This window comes from Arvicola amphibius, chromosome 15, assembly GCF_903992535.2.
Source record: "Arvicola amphibius chromosome 15, mArvAmp1.2, whole genome shotgun sequence".
Lineage (NCBI taxonomy): Eukaryota > Metazoa > Chordata > Mammalia > Rodentia > Cricetidae > Arvicola > Arvicola amphibius.
In genome coordinates, this window is record NC_052061.1 from 9,274,904 (window position 1) to 9,299,823 (window position 24,920).

General features: G+C 43.4%; 1 protein-coding gene across 1 annotated transcript in view; it reads left to right on the plus strand.

Moving 5' to 3' along the window:
* Tox3 (TOX high mobility group box family member 3) overlaps positions 1–21,008 on the plus strand; it is a 102,082-nt gene extending 81,074 nt beyond the window's left edge. The window contains exons 4-7 of the mRNA XM_038312939.1: positions 9,135–9,404; positions 13,439–13,666; positions 15,310–15,390; positions 19,054–21,008. Of these exons, the coding sequence (XP_038168867.1) occupies positions 9,135–9,404; positions 13,439–13,666; positions 15,310–15,390; positions 19,054–19,812 (1,338 nt within the window). The 3' untranslated portion in view covers positions 19,813–21,008. The remainder of the gene's footprint in view (positions 1–9,134; positions 9,405–13,438; positions 13,667–15,309; positions 15,391–19,053) is intronic.
* Positions 21,009–24,920: the final 3,912 nt, after the last annotated feature.

Consider the following 24,920-nt stretch of genomic DNA (forward strand, 5'->3'; position numbering starts at 1 on the left):
ATGAAAGATATTCATGCAAGCATGCAATACTTGTAATGAAGTCTCACTCTGACCTTCTGTATGATTGATTCTGTAATTTAGTTTTCTCAGGCAGTGCCTGAAATGAAATGAAATCATGTTGAACAAGTTTTGAATACCCACAGTGCACCAGGAGAAGAAAAATCTGCAGCCCCAGAGGCTTGAGAGAGAGCAGATGAACGATTTATCTCTATGCTATTATAGCCTTTGCCAGCATTCAACATTTCTTTTTCTTTTTCCCCCCTCTCTTTTTTTTTTTCTTATTTGGCTTAAGTACTTAATTCTGCAGGTAGCTGTAAATGGGAAAATAAAATGCTGTTCAGATTTAAAATGACAGGACAGGAGTATGTGCAGGGGGCTGATAAAATATCTTGAATAGAACTGACCTTTCATGTAGCTGAAAGTTACTGGGGGATTCATTCTCATAATTACCATATAGATTATTTTTATTTCTGTCCTGCAATGAAACATTTCGGAGAGCAGTACTGCTGATTGAATGAAAATTGAACTTGTTAACATTCCTTTCAGCTCAGCCTGTTGTACATAACAGAAGGTTAGCTTTGATGAATTTCAAAATTCGCTTTGATATCTGCGAAACAGACAGTGAAGTAATTGTCTCTAGTTTGATATTTTGTATGCCACCCCCCAAAAGAGAATTTATAAAACACACTGATAATTCATACACGTATTCTGCCTGCATTATATTTCCTGTGTAGAGGGTCTGCGTGTTCTGTTTGATGTTGCTTTGGATTTATTTGTGATAGCGCGCGCGCGCGCGCGCGTGTGTGTGTGTGTGTGTGTGTGTGTGTGTGTGTGTACGTGTGTGTACGTGGTGTGTTGGTGCTATAGTGAGCGCACCAGAGGTGGTGGTTGACAATTGAGAAGGGGAGGTAAAGGAAGCACATTTGAGTGTGAAGTTGTCTAGACACGTTCAGGAGAGAGAGCAAAGGCTGTGGAAGGACTCGGGCTTCAGAGTCTGAGCGCTTCAAATGCTAATCCCATGCTTAACCCGCAGTCCAGAGAGATAGTATTTATGACCAGAAAAGTGGGAGTTTAGCGCAGTGACGTATTTTACAAGTTTTTCTTTCTTTACACAGTCAGCATGGTTCTAATTTTGATTAAGTTATTTTTGTCTCTATGGAATGATTTTCCTGCTCTCTTATACTTTCAAAGAAAAAAAAAGCTTACATTCAAAGAAATAGCCCACTACCAATTAATACATTGTTTTTAGTAATGTCGCTTAATGTGTTACAGATAAAACAGTTATTTCATGGGTCATTAATGTGTTTAATGTGTGGAACGTTCTATTAAAACAAGCCCTTATTATTATTATGAACATGTTCATTGCCATTGTCAACATAGGCTGTGCCGCTGAATTCCATAGGATGGTTACCGCTCAGCCATCGGGGACTGGCGAGTTCTCATACAGATTGAATGATTGCTGTGCCTGTGTATTTTAAGTCAGGTTGCTGTCAAAACCATTTACACTGTTAGTTAACAATGAAAAAGAAGCAAATCCCTCACTTTTAGTGTGCAAGGCCTCCACTAAGCAAAGTCTGAATTACGAAATCGAAACCCATTAACCACTAGCAAAAGCTAGCACCTACTAAGCACTATGGGCGATTAATTACCAGAAATAGATTATATTATTACTTACAGCATTGTTTGTTTGTTTGTTTTACAATCAGTGCCTCCTCCCTAGAATATCAAAACTCACAGTCTGAATGCCTAGAGATGGTTATCATCAAAGACACCTTTCACGTAGTTTGCTCTGTTGGTCTGACTGCCAAATACGCCAGACACACTCACTGCTGTTGCCCTTCTAAGTGGAGCAGGTAGCCTCGAACCACCGAATGCTTGAAATATTCTTTCTGCTTGGCCTGTAGATATCCTGGCCCTCTCACAGGGGTGCTGTACTGCCTTTAAGGTCAGAGTCAAGGTTATCTAGAAAAGCAAGCATGTGCTCAGAACTAATAATCTCAGTTAGCCGGCGTGCAGTGGCGTGCATGGCAGCCGACTTGGTGAGTTTTGAAAGGCACTCTTCTTCAACAGTGACATGGTCACCTTAGTCCCATGTGACTTCTCTGGAGCTTGTGCCATCTATAGTTGTCTCCAGACCTTGTCAGTCAGTGCTGGAGGACTACAGAGGCGCCATCTTAGAACGTCCAGGCTCCTGGATACAGCCTGACGTGATGGCACAGTATGTGTTGGAGGGAGGTCACTCTGGGCGGTTGTCCCAGATCCTGACTGCTTCAGCACTTGCCAGATTGCCACCACCCCCTCCCCCATCCTCACAAGAATCTAGAAGCTCCAGGAAGGTAGGAAGCTCACCTGCTTTTACTCATTGACATCTGGGGGCTGTCCTGGGTCTGGGGCTATCTCATCTCTCCAATATCTGAATGAAGGGAAGGAAGGACGGGGAAAGCGTATTTGTTCGTTATAAGGCATTCTTAACTGCTACTCCAAATTGAAGGGAAGGAAACTTAAGAGAATAAACAGTTGGAAAGCTGGGATTCCTCTTAATATAGGAAATAATCATGGCACTGACTCTGCTAAGATGAAGAGGCATCGTGGCGATGTGAGTGGCAAGCCATTGAGTGCTTGATAACAAACTGGGAGTTTTCATTTTTGCAGAGAAACTGCTAATTAAAATTAGATGATTCTGCGTAAAGTTCCCTGTGGGTAAATCATAAACATGAGCTCATGTATAAGATCATAAACCTGAGAGTTGCAATTAAGGAACGTTGACCAGCGTAGATACTTTGAATGGGAAGTTGGTGAAATGGGGGTTGGAGAGATGACTCAGTGCTTAGCTTATACCGCTCTTGCAGAAGAGCCGAATTTGGCCCCTCTTTTTTCCACACTCAGATTGGGTGGCTCACAACCACTTCCAATTTCAATTCCAGGAGAATGACTGCTTCTGGCTTCCATAGGCACCTGAACTCATATGTCTGTAACCCCCCCCCCCCACAACACACACACACATGTAACTGAGCACAGAAAAGTAAATCTTGGAAGTAGGTGGCCGAATAGGAGTCTGTGATTCTTGCAGGCTTGCTTAGTGGTGTTTGCTACATGGTCTACGGATTGGAAATACTACTGGGTAAGCATAACCGTTTGCGTGATTGTCGTTAATGTATAAAGAAAATTTTAACATTGCTATAGGACATGACTGAATAATTGAGCATAAAATTGCTGGCCTATATTTCTTATTTGCAGCTACTCTGGTATTTTTAATACAATGTAATATTTATTACAGATAATTGTTTAATTATTCCAGTTCTCGGGAAATATTGATTAAAAACTGCCTCAGTGAAAATCTATTTAGTCACACTCTCTCATATTTGGGTTATTTGCTTCTTAATTGGATGTTGTCCTCCACTGTGAAAACCTGATGTTGGGTTGTTAGAGAGAAAATTTCCTCGACACCGCAAGTCGAAGGCATGTAAATACATTTATTTGCATATGAAATTTAAAATGCCTCTTATGATGAGATCAACCCAGATGGGAGGAAGCTCTATTTAATGATTGTAAGAGACAGAAAAATAATATGTAATATTTAAAGGAAAAAATAAAAGTAACGACCTATAGTTTACATTTGGGGGGAAATGCTAGTGGGAATATTTCTCTCTGTTCCGAGATGAACTGCTGCTCAGTACTCAGGCGTGAAAAGGATTTCAGTATGAATGGGATTCGAGTTTTCGTGGCTCAGGCAATGAGAGGACATTGTACGGACCTACCCCTACCCCTGCCCCTGCCCCTGCCCCTGGCTCACCATAGTCCTATGTGCCATTTGCAATCATGGTTGTGTAGTGGGTCAGGAAGGTTTTTCTCAGTGGTCTTTTGGTGTTGGTAAGTCAAGGAGAAAATCGTGTTGTGAGATAATGTTTCTTTCACACTGTTCTTTTGTCTGTACATAAGGGAAAACGAACCTTAGACTCTAAACTTAGGCAGCTCTCAGGGTTCATAGACCCCAGGTTAACAGTTCGATTTGGGGTCAGGAGAGATGGCTCAGTGGTTAAGATTGTCTGCTGCTCTTGCAGAGGACTGGCATTTGGTTCTCAGCACCCACGCTAGATTACAAGCTCACGAAAGCTTGTAACTAGAGCTTCAGGGGATCCAGTGCCCTCTTCTGGCCTGCCCAGGTACCTGCGCTCATGTCTGCATACCTAAACACTCTCTCTCTCTCTCTCTCTCTCTCTCTCTCTCTCTCTCTCTCTCTCTCTCTCTCTCTCTCTCTTTCTCTCTCTCTCTCACACACACACACACACAGTTTAAATAAAACACAGCTAACTTAAATGTTTAATATTTAATAATAGGCAGGGCTTTGGGCAAATTAAGGAAACATGGAACTACTTACAGAAATGGCCATTGATCAGCTTCTTGTTTAAAAATGAAGAAACCCTTTGACCAAATGCAGGGAGGAGCAACCCTCCTAGCAGCGACCCTTTTGTTGGGGCCATGTAGATGTGTGGTACTCCCATGCCCAGAGATGGCCAGCAATACTTGCCCATGAAAGATCATGAGGTCCCAAGTCTACCCATCCCCAGTGACCTTCTACAGTGGATATTAATCCTTGAGTTCTCTTCAGACACTGATTGAGCTGGTTACCTGAACATTGTGCCTTTGCTCTTGGGACTTTTCTTGAAGGATGCATCCTGGTATCTTTCTACCTTGTCTCCTCTGGCCCACTGCCATCTGTCTTCTCCTGTCCTGTTTCTCCTCTCCTGGCTAATTCTGCCCCCGGCACCTGTGACCCTCAGTGCTGTCACCTTCCATTTGCACACGAAGCTCCCTTGGCTTGGAACATGAGTTTTTCTCAAGTGTTGAATGAACACATTGACCTACTGTTAATGGCCATGGCTTAACGTGAGTGAGATCCTAGGTTTGAACCCAGAACCACAGCATAAAATTGTAGTGTGAGCTGCGGGCAGGCGGGCTGCGTTCCTGCCTGGCTCCCGGCCGCCTGGCTAGTTTATGCCCCGAAATAATAACACACAAACTGTTTTCATTTAAACGCTGCCTGGCCCATTAGTTTCAGCCTCTTATTAGCTAATTCTCACATATCTTGCTTTAACCCATATCTAATAATCTATGTAGCACCACGAGGCGGTGGCTTACCGGGAAGATTCTAGCGTACGTCCATCTTGGGCCGGAGCTTCATCGCATCTGTCTCACTGAGTCATGGCATCTGCCCAGAGAGGAGAGGCATGACGATTGCCCGAGGCGTGTGCCTCACTCCCAGCATCCTGTTCTGTCTACTCCACCCACCTAAATCCTGCCCTATCAAAAAGCCAAGGCGGTTTCTTTATTAACCAATGAGAGTCCTCCATCATTTCATCATTTCCCCTTTTTCTGTTTAAACAAAAAAGAAAGGCTTTAACTTTTTTTTTTTTTTTTTTTTTTTTGGTTTTTCGAGACAGGGTTTCCCTGTAGTTTCTAGAGCCTGTCCTGGAACTAGCTCTTGTAGACCAGGCTGGCCTCGAACTCAGAGATCTGCCTGCCTCTGCCTCCCGAGTGCTGGGATTAAAGGCGTGCGCCACCTCCGCCCGGCCTTTAACTTTAATATAGTAAAATTATATATAGCAAAATAGTTAATCAAGCAAGAATTATAGTTACAATATTTATATCTACTTTGTCTTTTATCATAACTAAGGAAAATTATAACTATCTATTTATTCTTCAACTCCATCAAAGACTCCAGAAGGATATAATATTACCTAAGTAAATGAGAAGTAAGCAACTTACAAAACTCTAGAAATCACAGAGACATCTCGCTGCCTGGACAGTCACCCAAAGTTCCTCTGTACCGTTGGGGCATCCATCTTCGGCCTACAGGCCCATAGTTTCCAGCAGACATTTCCATGAAGCAGGAACCCCGAAAGATCATCTCACCTTTAGGCAAGTTCAGCAGTCCTCTCTCTGTGGGTTCTTTGTGTCCAGTTTATGCAACAGTCCAGGCAAGAGCAGTTTCTTGCCCAAATGGCTATCAAACTCCATAAGGAGCCTCTTCAGTGCCCATCTTCCTCTTGAAGTAGCTGGTGCTACCAGGACCAGATGAGGCTCAAGTGCTTCTGAGCAGTTGTTAATAGTGGGTGGCCCTACAGAAGCTTGAACCTCTACACTATAAAATCTGTAGTGTAGTCTATAGGCACTGATCAGTTGTTAATAATGGGTTGCCCTACAGAAGCTTGAACCTCTGTGCTATAAAATCTATAGTGTAGTCCATAGGCACTATGTCCATTCATCTTATATGACAGTCCTCCAACATAGGAAGCTGTGATAGGGTGACTGAACCACGAGGAATATTGGCACATTCCGATGAGTAGATTATGTGAATGGGAGTTTCCTCGAATATATTCCAGAGAGTTGCTGGTATCTTGTCCTTTGGGAAATACAAAAGATGGGAGAATGGGGTTAACAACTTTCTGGGTCTGAAGACTTTATTTTGGCAAAGCCTTGGCCTTGCCACCAATATTCTTCACAATAATTCCCCAACTGCAGGAGAGCACTGCCTTTTAAAATGAAATATAATGAGACAACTCAGTTTAGAAAGCAAATGGATGGTGGCGGTGGAAAGGCTGGGGTCCATTCTCGTTTCTTTCTGCTGGCACATCTGCCCCTAGGGTAGCATGGCTCATTGTAGCACCATTTTTCTATTGAGCAAGAGTCACTAGTCAGTGAGGAGTGACACATAGACTCACCCGTGTCTGTCTAAGGATTGGAGCAGTATTAGTACCCAGTCCCAGGGGTTAAATGAGGAAACACATGCTGAGGTTAGTCCAGATCACAACATCTAGGAAACACCCAGGGAGGGTCCCTTGCCAGTCCCCCATCAGGAGATCCCCAGAGCAGCCAGCTCCATAATAAAGGTATGAGTGGCAGGTGACCTCTGTCTGGAGGGCTTGGTTCTTGGCTGCCATTTTGCTGATGAGAATCCATTTGCAATGCTGTGTTTGGTGGCCAGCCAGTAAGCACCTATCTGGGCTGATTTTGGCAGGCTTTGGAACAATGAGAGTCAGGTCACTCCTCTGTGGAGCCTGAAGCCTTATACTCAGACTTAGTTAACATGACCATGGCAGTTAACTGTGGCATTATTGCCCAGTCAAAATTAAATGTATTTAAGTATATACTCTGGAAGTTGTCTGGTGACAGCTTTAAAACGTTCAAATGTAAATCTGAAAAGATTAAGAAAACATCCCAGAAGATACTAAAATAACATGAATCAATAGCCTATCACTAAGAGTAGAAGTAACAATGAACAATGGTAGAACCTCAAAAGAACATGAAAGACTAGACAATAGCTCAGGATTTCTGAGGGGAAAATGTCTTATAACCCCAAGACATTGAAGATGGAGTCAAGGAGGATTAGACGTTTGGAACTAGCCTTGGTTACATAGTAACTTTGAGGTCTGCCTGGACTACCTGAGACCCTGTTTCAAACAAAATGAAACAAAATCAGGAGTTCAAAGCCAGCCTTGGCTACATTTGAAGCCAGCCTGGGCTACACGAGACCTTATTTCAAGCAAAACAAAAATTATTAAACTTCGATTTAATCTTTTGTGCTCTCTTCTATTCTGTTTCGCCTGAGTCCTGTTTTAGTTTCCACTTGTTTTGCTTGTTTTGTTTATATTTATGTATTTATTTTATATTTCTGAGAAAAAGTTAAGACCCCCTTCTTGTTGCTCCAATCCTTATAGTGTGACCATTATTAACAGTTAAGGTTACTTTTTAAAAAATAAAAAGGGACTTTCTACAGTTATACCCCACTTTATCTTTGCCCATCTGAGATGCCACTCTAGCTCAGTAGTCACCACATGGAAGTGATTTTGTCCCCCACAAGCATTTCTGTAGGGGACGGGGGGCTGCTAACTTCTAGTGAGTGGAGGCTGAGAATGCTGCAGAGGTACCCCAGAACCCAGAGGACACAGCCGACGCCTCCAGTTACCTGGTCCAGCGTGTCGATAGAGCCGAGCTTGAGAAACCCAGCCTTAGCTCAGTACACACCAGTCTGAATCCCTGCTTTAAAAAGCTTCCTAATGCTCTGTAGCATGGTGAGGTCATCATTTATGCAGCCAGTTTTCTGTGACATGGCTTCTTGCTTAGTGGCAGGAAGACTATGTAATTGAGACTGCTCAATGTAGCTACTGACAATTCCTTTGCTTATTTTAGAAAAAAAAAAAAAAACAGCCTTACCAGAAAGACTCCAAAGAGGAACAGGAAGGAAACCTTAACCTTGTCTATAAAGTAAGATTCTAGGTCCCTGGGAGTCAAGAGAATTAGGTTTTAGTAAAATCAAAGGCTCACTGCAAATGACAAGTCTGAAAGAAGTGGCCAGAAAGGTATGTCTTTATTTCACCTTCTTTGGTATTAAAAAGGAAGGAAATAGAACAAGGCAGCAATAGCCTTAATGGTTTTACGTAACTCCCCAAACAAGGAAGGCTACTTCTAAAGTCAGGGAAATAATTTTCACAGAAAACTAATGTTGACGGAGATGTCCCCACCTGCTAGTCCAGAATATTTTTATAAGTATTAGGACATTAAATCGTGGTTGGTTATCCAAAGTAAACAAAAACAAAGTAGGTTTAAATGAAAGCCCTGGTGTGGGAGCCAAGACACTGAATGACTTCCAGATGCCCTTGGCCATGTAATTCAGACCCCGGTTGGCGTTCACTACACAGAAAAGATTCTCTACGCCAACAGAGTCTGTTCTGTGAAACCACAGCTCCATGTCTCTCTGGTCGCTCTCTGCTGGGAATTTACATTTCCACAAGGGTACCTCAGAGGATGGGTCCTCCTCACACACAGTGGGCTAGAGGGTCATGGGACCAGTGCTGGGTGTGAGAAGGACGCAGACTCATTGCTGAACCCCTAGAAGGTTGGTCTCCTTTGGAAAACTGTGTTTTAAGGAAGATCATCCAAGGACCGGCTTACAGCAAGACAGCTGGGTTGCATCTTTGCATTTTGTGCTTCTGACTTTTCATCTTCGTGGCGTGTATCTGAACGTCTTGTCAAAGCTGCAGTGGCTCTGACCCACCTACATAGTCACTAGCCTTGCAGGGTCATTGCTGTTTGGGAAAACTAAACTCCTGTCCCCTTTGCTCTTCTCTTTATAGGATCAGAGCCACACACAAGTTTCACAGTACCGCCAGGATCCCTCCATGATCATGAGGTCCATTGTCCATATGACTGATGCTGCTCGCTCCGGGATCATGCCTCCTGCCCAGCTGACCACCATCAACCAGTCTCAGCTCAGTGCGCAGCTGGGCTTGAATTTGGGAGGGGCCAGTGTGCCCCACACATCTCCTTCACCTCCAGCAAGCAAATCGGCCACTCCTTCCCCTTCCAGCTCCATCAACGAAGAGGATGCTGATGAAGCAAACAGAGTAAGTCAGAGGTGGCCTAATATGGAGCCTAGCAACAGTTGAGCCAGTACCTGCTCATATTATGGATCACATTCACGGTACCACCTTTTTCTTCATGCGTTTGGAGAAACCTTTCAATTGATAGTGGTTCAAGTTTGGGGGTTTGTTGATGTTGTTTTTCTTCACACAATTTTTGGGGACAGGGTCCTGGAACAGAAGTTGGGAAGACCGGGTCTCCAAGAACTGCAAGACAAAAATCCCTTAAATCTTTTTAGGCTTCACTGTCCTGCTCTGCAAATGAGGGCCTCTACTCAGTTTCCAGATACTCTAGACACTTCTGGAATTCAAAAGTGTTCAGGTTCTGTTGCTGATATGAGCAAGTTTCATCCCTTTGTTGGCAGGCTCCATTTCAGTAGTGCCGTATCTCAGGGAGAGCCGCTTGGTGGGTTTGACTTATTCTGTGTATTTGCTTTTGCCACGGAGAATGCACCTTTGAGTACACACAGATTGTAGGTGTGACTTCTCTGGATACCCAAACGGGTAACATCAATGAAAATGAGTACTGTGGTAGTACACATTATGTGTGCTTATCCATTATGCTTTTACTAATGGTGTGTTCTAGACTTGCTTTGTGTGTGTCGGTTTTCTTGGTTTTAGTGGTGTAAACATTTTTAAGAAGTGGGGGTGATGGGTATGCAAGGCTCTGAGCTCAATTCCCACACCACTGAAAGAAAAAAGAAAGCAATGTTGCCCAAAGGACTCATCTTCTGGTTCCGAATATTAATGTTAAGACTAGCTCTCGGTGTGATTAGTGGCATAATTGATGCCACCAAGTGTGCAGAGATTTTAATCACTTCTGTTTGGGATAGTGAATTAAGGGAGACTTTATTAAGGAAATTGTATTTGAATTAGGTCTGGGAGGATGCATAAAAGTTTGTGAGCCAGAGGAGAGGGGCCAACAGTCTGTGTGTCCATTTATGATTGCCATGAAGTTTGATACAGGAAAGGACAGAAAGAGAAGAAATGGTGTGGGCATGTGGTGGCGTAGTATTTGAAGACTGATCATTTGTACACAGGGATGACGTAATCAGACTGATGCTTTAGAAGAAGCACTTTAGCCTTCTGTGGAACACAGTCCACAAGGAGGGTCAAGAGAAAAAGGAGATGAGTTAGAAGAGACCATTATGCTTGCTTGTTTGTTTTCATCCGAGGAAAGAATGGGCATGGCATACCAGGTTAATGAGGGATGCTGATGAGGGTGTGGTACTACAGTGGAAACGATAAAGTAGATTTTGGTCTGAGAGACAGCGTAGATGGGTTTGGCCTGCAGTGGGTGGAGTTCGAGGTGCTTACATTTGAGACTGGACCCCAGTCCTTTCGAAGATGGAACTTTGGAGTCGGGGACCACGTGTCAGACAATGTAAGGAGTAAGCCACGGCCAGAACTCTGAGCATCGTTATCTTAACTAACAAAGGGAAGGAGAGGAGCTAGAGAAGACTGAGAGATGAGGAGAAGTGGAGGGAAGCCAGAATGATATTGCAGAAGGCACGGGGAATTAAAGTGGAGGGTTTGGTTGTACCGTGTCCTATCAGCGCCCAGCCGGGCACAAAGCTGACTGGTGGCAGTTAGTGATATCCTTCTTCATGGAGGCTTGACTGTGGTGGGGAAAGAGGCACAGGCTGTGCCTGCTTAGCCAGGTAAGTCTGTCTTCTCATGGCCAACTGGAATCCTTCCCTCCACTTTCAAGCACTCAGGTCCTGTGTCTAACAGAAATTGTCCAGAAGACCGCTCCCTGCCTTACTCCATTTTAAGTGAGGGTCTGGGTTTATGTGAAGACTAAGAATCCAATTTGTTACATTTTAATTCAATTAGCTGAGAAAGGAGGATTCAAGTAATCACCATATAACTCTTTGGTGAAGGTATTTTTCTAGCCTTCTCAGCCTTTTGAAGTCAGCTATATAAGAGGGTTGGTTTTGTCTTATTTGGGGTTTTTGAGGCTATATCCTGATGCGTTGTTTAGACTGTGGGAGTCTTCATTTCTAGTTTAGTCTTAGAAAGTAATGATGGTTAGGACAAATTGTAATTGTACTTTGCCAAGAGAGGCCTCAGAACCTGCCAACTTTTGAATATGGCTCTACAGAGGACATGATCCAGCTCTCCTCACAGAAGAGCTGCATGGGAAATCCGCGTACTGTTAGCGCCAACACTGCCAGACTTTGCTCTGGGAAGGAAATGAACTTGACTCCATTTGAAGCTGCATTGCTTTATCCTTGGTGTGTTGAAAGAAAATCCGGCTTCCATAAAGTGTCCAACTGAAAGATGTCTGCTTCCCCAGGAAGCTTTAGGTCATTGGGTAGAATTAAGCAAGTCTCGCTTGTTCTGAAAATTTAGAAAAAAGATTATGGAGTCTACAGAATTATCAAACTAACTGTGTAAGTTATGGAGACTGGTCTTTTAGTGGGAAGGGAAGCGAGTCCGTTTGTATTGCTTTATAGATGTGGCTGTCACTCAAAAACAGTACAGTCTGGAAGGCAGCCAGTGGTTCTCAGAGGTTTAAATATTCAGCATTCTCCAAGAAAAGTTACTGTTTATTCTGTTCCTCCCTGAGAACTTTTAGTAACTGAATTAAATTCCAAATGACCCCATTTAGAAAGTTTTAAAACTCTTGTAATATCTGAATTAATATTCGAGATCGTTAAAACCTAATCTTTTATAACTTGGATCAATTATTGTTCATCAGGCCCACGCTTGGCTTTTAAACAGATTTTTGCCAAACTCGTGAGGATTCTTGATGAAACTAACCACAGACAAGTGTCTTTACTGTGCTCGCCCTGTACTCTAGGCCTGAGATAGCTGAGGTTGGGGGGGTCATTGACCTTCCTTCACCAGTGGCTATGGTGTGGCCAATAAGAAGCTGGCAATAGGACCTGCAGGGAAAGCTCGGTGGTCAAGAGCACTTGCTCTTGCAGAGGACCTGGTTTCGGTTCCCAGCACCCACATGACTGCTCACAACCTTCTGTAAACTCCTGTTCCAGGGACCCAGTGGCCTCTTCTGGCTCCCATGAGCAGTGCGTGTGTGTGGTGGGTAAACCTACATGCAGGTAAAACACCCATACGTGTTAAATAAAAATAAGCAAGTAAATAAACAGCGGGTGATAGCCGCAGAAGAGCACGAAGTGTGGCTGTGTATACATTTGTACGTCTACCCGCATCGCATGTAGGGTTCTAATTTGATAGTCCATATTGTGGTCACGTCTCTGTAGTGCTGTTGGGTTCAGGGTTGCTTACCTTGTATAATGAATAGCTTTCTTGTGGCTCTCCTGTTAGTCTTGGTGTGCTTACATATCAGCTGGTGTTCTTTTACACGCTGTTAATGTTACGAAGCATATTCATTTCTTTGGTAGTGCTAGTTAAAGTGACATTTTAATATTTCTCGTTATCTTGTCCTTTAGAAAGTTACTGTTTTAGAAAATAAAGGTGACCTTTCCTTTTATTGTGCAAGTGTAGTGATTACAGCTAATTTCTATTTGCACTTCCAGAGGCTCATTAGCACAGCAACCTTCTTGTAAAAAGGAAAAAAAAAAACATCAGCCATCCAAAAATCAATTCTGACCAGTCATACAGATGGCACGTAACTGTGGCAGGGGACCTTGTTTAAAATATCGGAATATGATCCACGTCCAAGACGTTATTAGGTTTTCCTTCTAACCGTTCTGACTGAACTGTTGTGCTCATGCGTGCGTGTGCAGCATTGTATATAGATAGCCTAGCCTGGTGCAGAGTGTTCTGGCTTTCATTACTCATAATTACCATGGAAAGCATATGTTGCAAATATACTGAAGCTACTTCCGGGTCTCATTAATCAGTGTTCTAAATGCTAATCTCTGCTGTCCAGTTAACTCTGAGCAAGTTCGCCCCTCCCCCGCTTTTGGTGGTGATTCATCTGTTGATGGTCCTTAACAAAACCTTCAAAGAGCAACTGTGGCTTGGAGTAAGTCTTGCTGCATTCTCTGCAAGTTCATTCCAGGCAGTTGAATTCTCTTCCTGCTTTGCAGGCCGTTGGAGAGAAAAGAACGGCCCCAGATGCTGGCAAGAAGCCCAAGACTCCAAAGAAAAAGAAAAAGAAAGATCCCAATGAGCCCCAGAAGCCAGTGTCAGCATATGCCCTGTTTTTCAGAGACACACAGGCTGCAATTAAAGGTCAAAACCCCAATGCAACCTTTGGAGAGGTCTCAAAAATTGTAGCATCTATGTGGGACAGCCTTGGAGAGGAGCAAAAGCAGGTAAGACAAGCATCCATCATGGGCAAATATTTAAAAAGCTACCAGATTATTTCTTGCATCTGATATAATTGCTTCTTAAGAAAGCCCGTTTATCTAAGCTATGAACTAAAACACATGCAAATAAATCCAAACAGCTCTACTTATATTGATTTCTAGTTGACTTATGGGTACATGTTCAAAATTTGCTCACAGAAGACTTGGGAGAAATCCGGGCAGTAGCCTGCAAGCCTAAACTTTTGATGATAATCTTTTCATTTTAAATAATGTGGAATTTTCCCCTTTGTTCAGAAAGGGCCCTACAAAGGGATTAGATCCATCCTGCTTGCTTTCCCATTGATCATCGTTCTGAACCCTCATGCTATCCTGGTGTGTTTCTAAACTTTGAAGCTGCCTCTGCATGTCTCATTATTGTCACTGGGCATTTGAAATTTCATTCCAAGTTCATTTTTAAACTAGGTAGTGCGAGAGGTATTCAAAGATTAGCCATGCTGGTGGGAGATAACTTCCTCAGGGGCCTGCTCCCCTCTTCAGCTCCTCAACACAAATGAAGGGAAGAACGGGGGCCTTTGGAGTTGGTCCTCCCCTGCTTGCATAAAACTCCAATTACCTTTAACAGGACTTTTATGTATCTATGGAAGAATAGACTTCTATCAGTGTTAAAACAGAACGATTGCTTCAGAAGGGAGGAGTGGAGAAACGCACACCATGAACTCCTTGTTAGCTTGTTCGTGGCGGTGGTGTGACTACTGAATGTGCCTGTTTGTTTGCCATACACAGTACATTCTGTCCCCAAAATACAATTCTAAGGAACTAGGAGACTGCACCGTGAATTTACCATATTCTGGAGAAATGGTTTTACTTGGTTCTAAAAGCCAGCCATCAGACTATTTAAGAAAAATGAAGCCCAGATCTCGTGTAACGTACCAGTACTGAGTAACTCCCTTATCTCAGTCCTCTAGTCTCCCTTTATTATTTATGACTACTTCTCTTTGTTTTTCCCAAGGAAGCCAAGGATTGAGATGCCTCCATCTTTTCTCTTTTGTCTAATGAAAAACTTTGTGTGTGTATGTATTATGTATGTGTGTATGTATTATGTATGTGTGTGTATGTATTATGTATGTGTATGTATGTTTAGTTTCTGCCGGGGGCCACAGCCTGTGTGTGGACGTCGGGGCCAGCTTTCAGGAGTCACGTCTCTCCTTCCCATGTATGGGTTCCAAAGACTGGGGCTCTGTCAGGGTGAGCAGGAGACGCCTCTACTGGCTGAGCCATCTTATCAGCCCCTAGAGTTTGTCAATAAAGCTGTGATATGATGCAGTTTAGGAGGACCTGCGAGGAGAAACCTAGTTTTACTAGAATTTGAGGCATTTATTGGTGCTTGTTCATAGCCTAGCGTGAAGCTTTCAGTAGCAACTTGAGATCGTTCTCCCTTTCAACTGTAAACGCTAAACTTGGGCTTGGGTGTAGGTGACAGGGCTTGTTACTTGTGTGTGTGTGTGTGTGTGTGTATGAGTGAAACATTTGAAAAACCAAAGACCAGGTTTTTAGGTGAGGTCTGTTTATGTGACCTAATTTGTGCAGCAGGTTTATAGCTAAGAATTTATAGCCTGAGGGTGGTGCTAATTGTGGTCTTATTTTAATAGGTATATAAAAGAAAAACAGAAGCTGCCAAGAAAGAATACTTGAAGGCCCTGGCTGCCTACCGGGCCAGCCTGGTTTCTAAGGTAAGCCTGCTGCAGTGTGGGAGCCATCCTTGTGTGCTGGAAACTTCGGTGTGGCTCCCTAAGAGTTTTCCATAAGACACTACTCACCTGATGGTGTGAACAACAGGAGCTCCTGTAAGCTGCTGAGGCTGAATTACTGCTGACCGATTTACTGCTGTTTCTGTTTGTGTTTGTAGCCATACATTTTAAACAGCCCCTTGTGCTTCCCCTGTGTCAGGAGTTGGACCTGGGTTAAGGTCCTCGGTTTGTATCTGGAGGTGTGCTTGTCAGGCATTTCTGAACCTACCATAAGTTCTCTGGTGGTTACATTATCGTAATCAGCACTGGTGCGTTTTTGGCCATTTGTTTCACATCGTATAAATAAATAAGTCTCATAATTATTTAAAATAAAATTATGTTCCAAGTACTAAGACACAAAGTATATGCATTATGCATAGAATATACAGTGATGTATTTTAAAAGGCACTAATATTCCAGAGCAACTCTGTTCTAGGTCATTATTCTCTTGATCCAAAAGGAATGTGTACTCTCTCTGTCTGTCTTTCTAGCTGTCTGTCTGTCTATCTATACCATCATTATTATTGATCCGTCATCATTATTATGTCTATCAATCTTCCTATCATCATTATCAGTCTACCTATCATCATCATCTGTCTGTCCATCCACCCCCCGCATACATACATACAAACCTACAGACACACACACACACACACACACACACACACACACACACACAATCTACTCATCTATATGGCAGTCCTAGTGATTGAACCTAGAACCTCACACACACCAAGCAAGCACTCTAATGCTGGAATCTCACCACCAGACCTAAGCTTCTATATTATTTTACCAATTAGTTACTGAGGTGTTTTGCCTTTCTAGAATTGAGAAGGGTTCTGGGGTAAACTGTTTAGACTAGCGGGCTTTTGCACTGGACTCCTCTCTTCTAAGAAGCCAGTTCCATTTCATCCTTATTGTTCTCTCAAGTCCATAAGGCCTCAAAGCCATGTTGAAAGGGCTGCCTCCCTTTCTTCTCTTGTTCACCCGAGTTGTTTCTTCTTTGTATGATGATCCACCACTGGCAGCTCTGCTGAATCAGATCAACAGAGGGCCTCCGCCTTTGTTGACGGCTCTCGGGACACTTCCCACTTCATTAGAGAGAAATCGTTTATCAGGGCAATAGCGAAACCTCTTCCCTGAGATTCACTGAGTGAACTCAGGTGTGCAGTGGATGGAGAGTAGGCTCTATGGGCTATGGGTATTGTGGTGTATGCAAGCACATAAAGGTAAGGTGGGTAAAACAGTAGTGTGTGCTTCTCAAGTGGGCGAGTCTGCCGTTGGTTTGCCCAGAGGCGAGGATAGGTGACCCTTGTGAGTGGGAGTGTCAGCAAGTGACCATGTATGAGTTTAAACCGAGAATCACTATCTGAAAGGGAAATAGCAAATGCAGCTAGGATCTGTGACCGACTTAGAAGGGATAGCTTAAAATATTGGATCCAGAGTCAGGATTCCCAACTGTTTCCAAATGTACTTTAATGACCCTTCACCAAAAGAATTTCAAAAGGATAAATTTAAAGCTCAGTTTACTTTCTTAAATTTGGTAAATGATGTTCACAGGGACCTAGAATTTACAGTTAGACAGATGGAAAAGAGTTAAGTAATAGCTGAGGTCCGAGTTCAGAAGAATTTCAGCCTGGACCCCAAGAGTGAAGTAGTCAATGACACAGTGGTCTCCCGGGAGGCAGCATCCAGTGATACAGAGGGGTACTCTTTGGAAGAATTGACTGTGGGAAGTGATGAGTTGAAGACTACCAGACTTGCCTTCATGATGGGGATGGATGCAAACCAAATCCTGGTAGCAAGTAAGAGGCGCTGATTCATGAGAATTTGGAGGCATGAGATCTTGGTCTTCGAATATAAGGGCTGCAATGAAAGAGACTGGCAATGGGTTTGAATATTCCTCTATAATGTGTGCCTTTGTGTGCAGAGCCCAGGACCCGCACCCCAGTCTAGAAATCTGATGTCTACTGAATTTAAATCTTCACAGAAGTTACTAGAAGTGTACAGTTAGATTTTCAGGAAGTAAATCGGTCAGGCACCTCCACAGTCACCAGCCCTGCTTCATTTACCACTGAAGTGTCACCTTAAGGCTCCCTGATGCCATTGTCCAGTGTCAACAGTTGTCATACAGTTTCCTCCTAGAAAACTAGCCTGGTGGTTTTTAAACACCGGAGCACACGTGCGTTACGTTACGAAACCATGTGTATTCTGTTCAGTGAGTCTTCTGACAAATCCTAAAGCTAATTTTGTGTATCGATAGCATTGTCTTCCCTAAGCCTTGAATAAGGCCCTCCAGTAGCATTCAGTCACACTGGGTCTTTATACCAGAGAACGCTGCCCACCGAAGGGTGTTGCTTTACAGTGTTCTGTCAAACCAGAGCCATCAGCTACACTGGGTGTCTCTCTATGAGGCCTTTCCCACATTCCTTCCAGGAGCAGAATTTGACAAATCTGAGTCACAAAAATGCACAAGTGAATATTTAAAATCACATACGTGATTGTACCACAGTGTCCTCTACTATAGTCCTCCCCCATTTCAAAGAAAAAACCCAAAGGATGGGGAAATAGCTCAGCGGTAGTGTACCTGCCAAGCTGGTTCCATCAGCACCACCAAAAACAAGTCAAGTCAAGCAAGTAAAGAAGAAAACTAACCGATTTCATGAAAAACAAAGGGTGAAGCAGTTTTTAGGGTGAAACAGCCACTTCTGCATGTGTAAGAGAATTGATTTTTGCAGAAGTGTGTATTTGGGATGCATTGTTTACTGTATTATTGCAGTATATGAAGTTTTCATGCTCTCTCTTCATCTGTTCTGACTTCATTGGTAAATTCTGGAAGCCTTTGGAAATAGTCGTTGAACCCGAAACACTTCTAACATCACAAGAGGCTTCTGTTTGGGGGTCTTTGAAGACTGTAGCTATGCTTTCTTGTGTTTGAGTGGCTACTCCAAAAAATAGTTATGCAAGTGGGGTCTTGACATTTTCTAGCAATTTTGTCTCTCGTGGTGTTTGTTGTTAGTCGATACCGTTCTGAGTGCAGAGTGCACGAGTTAGTTCTCCTGTCATAACTTCCACACATGTTCAGTACCACGTGATGCTGTGTTGTCGAAGGGGAACTGAGAGATACATGAGCAGGTAAACATGCTCCAGTATCTGGAGATGTCCACTGCTCGAGCTGTTATCCATTGTCTTTCCACGTGTGTTGTTGTAATGGTTAGAATGATGGAGAATTGTTGCTTCTAGAATGTGCGTCAGTTATCTTTGACCCCAGTTAATGCTGTGTAACAAACAATCACAAACCCCAGTAACATACAAAGATAAGTGATATCAGAGAAAGCCAGGTAGCTGGCTGGTCCTGCAGATGGAGTCCCGTCTTCTGTCTGATTGAAGAGTAGCACACCTGTGGTTGGATGCCGACAGTGGGCTGTGAGGCAGGACCACAGATCACTGTCTTTCTGTGATAGCTCTAGGTATATATAGAGAGAGAGCAAGGGTGTGCCATCCCTTAGGGCACCAACATGGAACTGGAATAGTTTCACTCTGAGTCAGTTTGTAGTATATATTTGTAGATTTTAACATGCTGGGACTTTATCCCTCTCTCTGCAGGCTGCTGCTGAATCAGCAGAGGCCCAGACCATCCGTTCTGTCCAGCAGACTCTGGCATCGACCAACCTGACGTCGTCCCTCCTTCTGAACACACCGCTGTCTCAACATGGGACAGTCCCAGCCTCACCTCAGACTCTCCCACAGTCGCTCCCTAGGTCCATTGCTCCCAAACCCTTAACCATGAGACTGCCCATGAGCCAGATGGTCACATCAGTCACCATCGCAGCCAACATGCCCTCGAACATTGGGGCTCCACTGATAAGTTCCATGGGGACGACCATGGTTGGCTCAGCAGCCTCCACCCAGGTGAGTCCTTCAGTGCAAACCCAGCAGCATCAGCTACAGCTGCAGCAACAGCAGCAACAGCAGCAGCAGCAACAGCAGATGCAGCAGATGCAACAGCAGCAGTTGCAGCAACACCAAATGCATCAGCAGATTCAGCAGCAGATGCAACAGCAGCATTTCCAGCACCACATGCAGCAGCACCTACAGCAGCAGCAGCAGCAGCAGCAGCATCTCCAGCAGCAGATCAACCAACAACAGCTGCAGCAGCAGCTGCAGCAGCATCTTCAGCTGCAGCAACTGCAGCACATGCAGCACCAGTCTCAGCCTTCTCCCCGGCAGCACTCCCCGGTCACCTCCCAGATCACATCCCCCATCCCTGCCATCGGCAGCCCCCAGCCAGCCTCTCAGCAGCACCAGCCTCAAATCCAGTCGCAGACACAGACTCAAGTATTACCGCAGGTCAGTATTTTCTAAGGCGCGCCACACACGGATTTGAGTGCACCGAGGAGAGAGGCAGAGGAGGGAAGGTGTGCGGACTGGAACTTGTAAGTTGACTCTCGTTATGCAGCAATGTGTAACAGATCAAACGGTCCTCTCGAGTGTCTATTAGATAGGCAATAAGAACTGCAGTGTAGCCGGGAAGCATCTTTTAGCTGAGTATACATCACTTTGTTTTTAAACAAGAAAGCTGCGCTCTGTCATGTGCTGCCTTTTTTTATTTATTCAGGCTATACCTACAATATGTGAATCAAACCGTTTAATGAATCTCGGACATCCTGATGACTGTAAACTGGCCTTTCCGAGTCATAGAGAGAAACAATGGCCTTATTTCTCCAGAAGGGAGTGAGCCACGCTTTCAGGCTGTTTGAACTTCTGAAGCCCTAAAATAAATACTAAGTACAAAGCACAGTTGTAACTACCTGAAATATGAAGATCCTGTTTCATACAAACATTTGTATGATGTGAATAGTTGATGGCATTTTTTTGTCATGAAAAAAATTATTGTAAATCACAGACTTTTGCCAAAGCTCTTATTTTTTTTTCTAAATCTCTCCAGGAAAAAAAAAATGCAAGCGATTAGATTCAATTATTGACTTATTTACTTACTTCTCATTTGTATCCATGACTTCTCTGACTCAAGCCACAGTAGATGTTGTGAACCATATCTATGGCCACCGTTAGCCCGTTACGTTCATTCCAATTAGAAGAAATGTGAATACTATATTACGTGTTTTGAGTGACAAGTTTCAAAAAAATAAAAACACTGTATTTTTAAAAGGGAAATGCACTTAAATGAAACAGTTATTACAAAAGTTAAGATTTAAAAAGAAAAAGCAAGAGTTTTTATTATGATGTAATACCAGTAGAATATTGAATATTTAAAAGGCACACTACATCTGAAATAATCAGTGTAAATATTTTCTTTCCGAGTTGTAAGTTTTCATACCATGTGTTGTAAAGTTTTTCCTAAACCGGGCTTTAACGTAAACACTGGTGACATACACCATTCACCGCTACATTGCTTATTGTGTTTTTATGCTGTTTTATACTTTTTTATGAGTTATGATAGCAGCAATTAAGTTGTTTGTATTTTGCTTAACTAAAACAAAATGCTTTTATCTTGCTATAGAATAAACACATTTCAGTAAAATCTGTGGACTGTATTTTGATGCAACGACAAGGACGCTGTTCACTTTTCAAATAAAATGGAATGTCAAATTTTACTTTTGGTCCCTTGAATACATTAAGATGGGGAACATGGCACCAACCAGTCCCGCTTGAGCGGAGTACCATCCTACATTTTCATCTGGAAACACAATATTCATGACCAAGAATTCGGATTTTATAGCCAAACACCAGGGCCCTCAAAAAAAGACGGGAACTGTTTTGTTTTGTTTCGTTTCGTTTTTTTTTTTTTAATTATATTTTTGTTGATATGTAAATGTGATACAGATTATTTCCACATAAAATACAGGTAAGATACAAATACATTTATGTAAGGGAGAAAAGCAGTTGTCTTCTGTTCAGGGCTGGCACTGGCTGCCACTGTACTGCTATTTCTACTCAAATGAATGGTTGCTCCTTGTTTTGAGGGCAAAATAAGGATTTCGGTGCCCATTTCCCCCCTTTGCCTCCGCTCCGTGGTGGCTTCTCTCTGAGAGCTGTGTGACCAGGATCCCCAGTTGTCTTGCATGATTAATTACAGCATCTGTCCTGTCTGAAGCTCTAATGAAGAGGTCTTGATAAAAATTGCAAATTACCACTGGCAACAGTCTTAAACTGCTTATGATAAAATGAAAATTAAAAACAGCAAGTGTCAGCCCTGACTGGAATCCTAACCTGGAAAGGGAGTGTGTGGGCAGCCTCCATTGCTACTGTGTGCAAGACGTTCAAACATAATAGAATATGGATCCCTCCAAGTTGTTGTACTTCAAAGATTATTTACTGTATGTTGTGGGTTATGAATAATGAATTTCCCTTTCAATATTTCATAATCCTCTCATACTCTGTATTATGTACAAATATTGAACAGCGAGAGATTCTGATTATAAATTTATAGGCTTCTTGCTGTAGAAAAATTTATGTCTAAATTGAAGCTTTTCATAAGATGTATTAGTTGACAGGTATCGGTGTTCAAACAGTCCTAGGAAGATGCCTGACCGCATCTACAAGGGCCCAATTGTGCTCCACAAAGCAGTGAGCTGCCTGCCGCAGACCCATCAGGGCCAACGCCAGTGCTCAGAGCCTCTCTGAATGGAAATCAACATTACAGAGCAATAAGAACCATTTGATATTCTGTTGTGGGACCTTCAGACAAATGCCTTCAAAATTAATTGCTAAACTACATGTGACAGTAATTGTATCTTAGTTCTATAATTGTCATTTTGAAAACCCATGAAGTATTGCTGGGGAAAAAATGTCACCAGTGTTGAGGCATAATTGCACGCGAAGTCTGTTTGCAACTGTTTCCGTTAGAGGCAGGTGTCCCCGCAGCTACTGCAGGAGTTTTTTTCTATAAGTCTTAGATTTTTATCACATTTCATCAAATTATAGAAAGCTACTGATGGTCTGTTCCAGGGGAAGAAAAAGATAGTTTAATTAACTACAGTTAGAAAATTAATCACCAGGCAAAACTGTGTATTTAAAACATGAAATTTTCAAAAGACTGGAATTGTGTAACGAGTCCCCCACTCTTGTTACCGACTTGTTTTAATCAGGATTCACAGTATGACTGCTCTTGTACTTCAGTTTCCACGAGTGACTGGTTTCTGGCCCCGCAACTAAACAAGGTTTTGGTACTCTCCCTTTAGTAGGTCAGAAATGAATCTATCTGGGTGGTAAAAATCAGTACAAGAAGCGTGGTGCCCTATTGGGGAGACTCCTTACGTGCTCCAGGGACGTTGAGAATCTCCCCTCCCCAAGCCCCATCTCCGTCACACACACCTCATCTCTCCCTTGTTGTGGGGACATTATTTGATCACTTGAGCTAACTGCGTTCCCTTCCTGTGTTCACCTGTACGGCCGTCTGTTGAAAGCGCATAAGGACTTTTTCATTTTCAGCTGACACGGGGTCATTAGTTCCTGACTCAAAGAACAGAAACTTTAAATGCCTTCGTGCAGCATAATTTCTGCAATATATTACCACCTGACGGCGGTCTGAAGGCTTTCGAGACAGATGGATTAATATCTCAAGTTTAAGTAGGAGTCCTCCGCTGTCCACTCAGCGGGCTCCAGCCATCTGAATGGCCTCTTCCCCGTTCTCACTTCACAGAGCGTTTTCAGCGCTGGACTTCAATCTAACCTTTCCTCCCCCCTCACCCACCCCCTTTGTTTGGCTTTTGTTTTGCAACAGCTGTTATTATCGTTTTTGGTCAGCTGTGATTGCTGGAGGCAAAATAGGACCAGATGGTGTTTTGCTATGCATGAATGGAGCATTAGAGGAGTTGGGACTGAATAGGCCAAGTTTGAATGGTGTCTATGCACCACCTGCCTGCCTTAGCTGGGGTATACACATCACGGTAGCGTGATCCGTCTCAGACCTACTAGACTCAGATGGGAAAGTGGCGAGCTGGGGTGGAGTGGTCCCCCCGTATTTATTGATCTTCCATGCACTAACAGAATAATGTACTGTACAGTCAATTTGAGTTAATTGCATGTGACACAGCATGGACATGTAATTCATCACTCTAGAATTCTGGTTCACTTTAAGGACCTTATTGCTCCTTAACATACACACACACATATACATGCACATACACACACATGCACAAACACACATGCGCATGCGTGCACACAAACATGAGAGGGAAGAGAGAATGGAAACTAATGGGTGAGTCGGCACAAGTTTAAAAGACTATTCTAAAGTAACAGACTTAAGACTCTGAGGCTGAGGTTGGCGCGGGGACAGGGTGTGGTTTAAGACAGTTGAAAAGTGATTTTTGTCAGCAGTAATACGTAGTGAAGAAACCTATACTTGATGCAGCAGAAGTTCTCAGAAGAGTGGGTTCTCCCTGGAATGCTGCACGGGTACTACTCAACCAGACTTGGATTTTTTTTTTCTCAGAAAATACCCTTAACCCCATTAGTTTTGCTCTGTAGCCTTCAAACTAAGCTCAAGGACACGTGTGTTCCCTGAATGCTAAAGCTGGTGGGTGGGTTTCATCTGTGTAGACTACGAGCCTACAGGTGTGTGGTTGTGGGTGTTCCTGAGGAAACCCTAAGCCACCTGGGAGATGTGGAATCAGATATGCAGGCAGACAGCTCCATTTGCCTTGGGCCCTAATTACTTAAATTTACTTCCGCAGCACACAGAGCCCTGTGATGGGTCCCAGAGGAAAGGCAGAGATAAAGAGCACCTTCTGTTTACTTGGTACATGTTTGAAATTTCCCCTAATAAAGACCTAAAAAATCCTAACATGCCGTCGTCCTTCAGTGGAGTTTTCCTTTTCCCTCCTTGGGGCAGAGAAGGTCCCATCGCACCGACTGATTAGGTGTGCCAACAGGAGACATAAAACGAATGTGTGTGATTTCCTCTTTAATCTGAGAAAAGGAAAGTTTTCAGGAGGAGGAGGAGGAGAGATGGTGCTGGGCGGCAGGTACTGGAGAAAGCTGCATGAAATCTGTGATGCTTAGGAGGCACCTTGGGGTTTGGGGGGCTGTCAGAAGCCAAGATAGAAGTCTTGACCGAAAAGAGGAGACATCTCCAGCCTGGGGGTGGGAGGAGGTGGGAGGGGAGAGAAGACTCAGGTTGGAAGTACAGGCACTTAACAACAACAGAAGAGGAGCCGGAAGTCCAGGTACTTCAGAGCAGCAGACGTGGACATGCTTTGTTCTTGTGAAGAAGAGCAGGAGAAAGTACTGGAAAGGGAGATGGGTTTAGCGTTTGTTGATGATCTGCTGAGGCATTGTGTTGGACTCGGGCCCTGAAGGTGTTTGAGTGACAAAGGAAGGCTTAGGTACAAAAAGGGTGTGGTCCAGTTGGCATTAAAACCTGAAAGAAGAATTGGTCAGGATCCCCATTTGAGAGCGTACCTCAATATTTGGTAATTCACATCGCTCCATGCTCCCTCCCACCACACCCT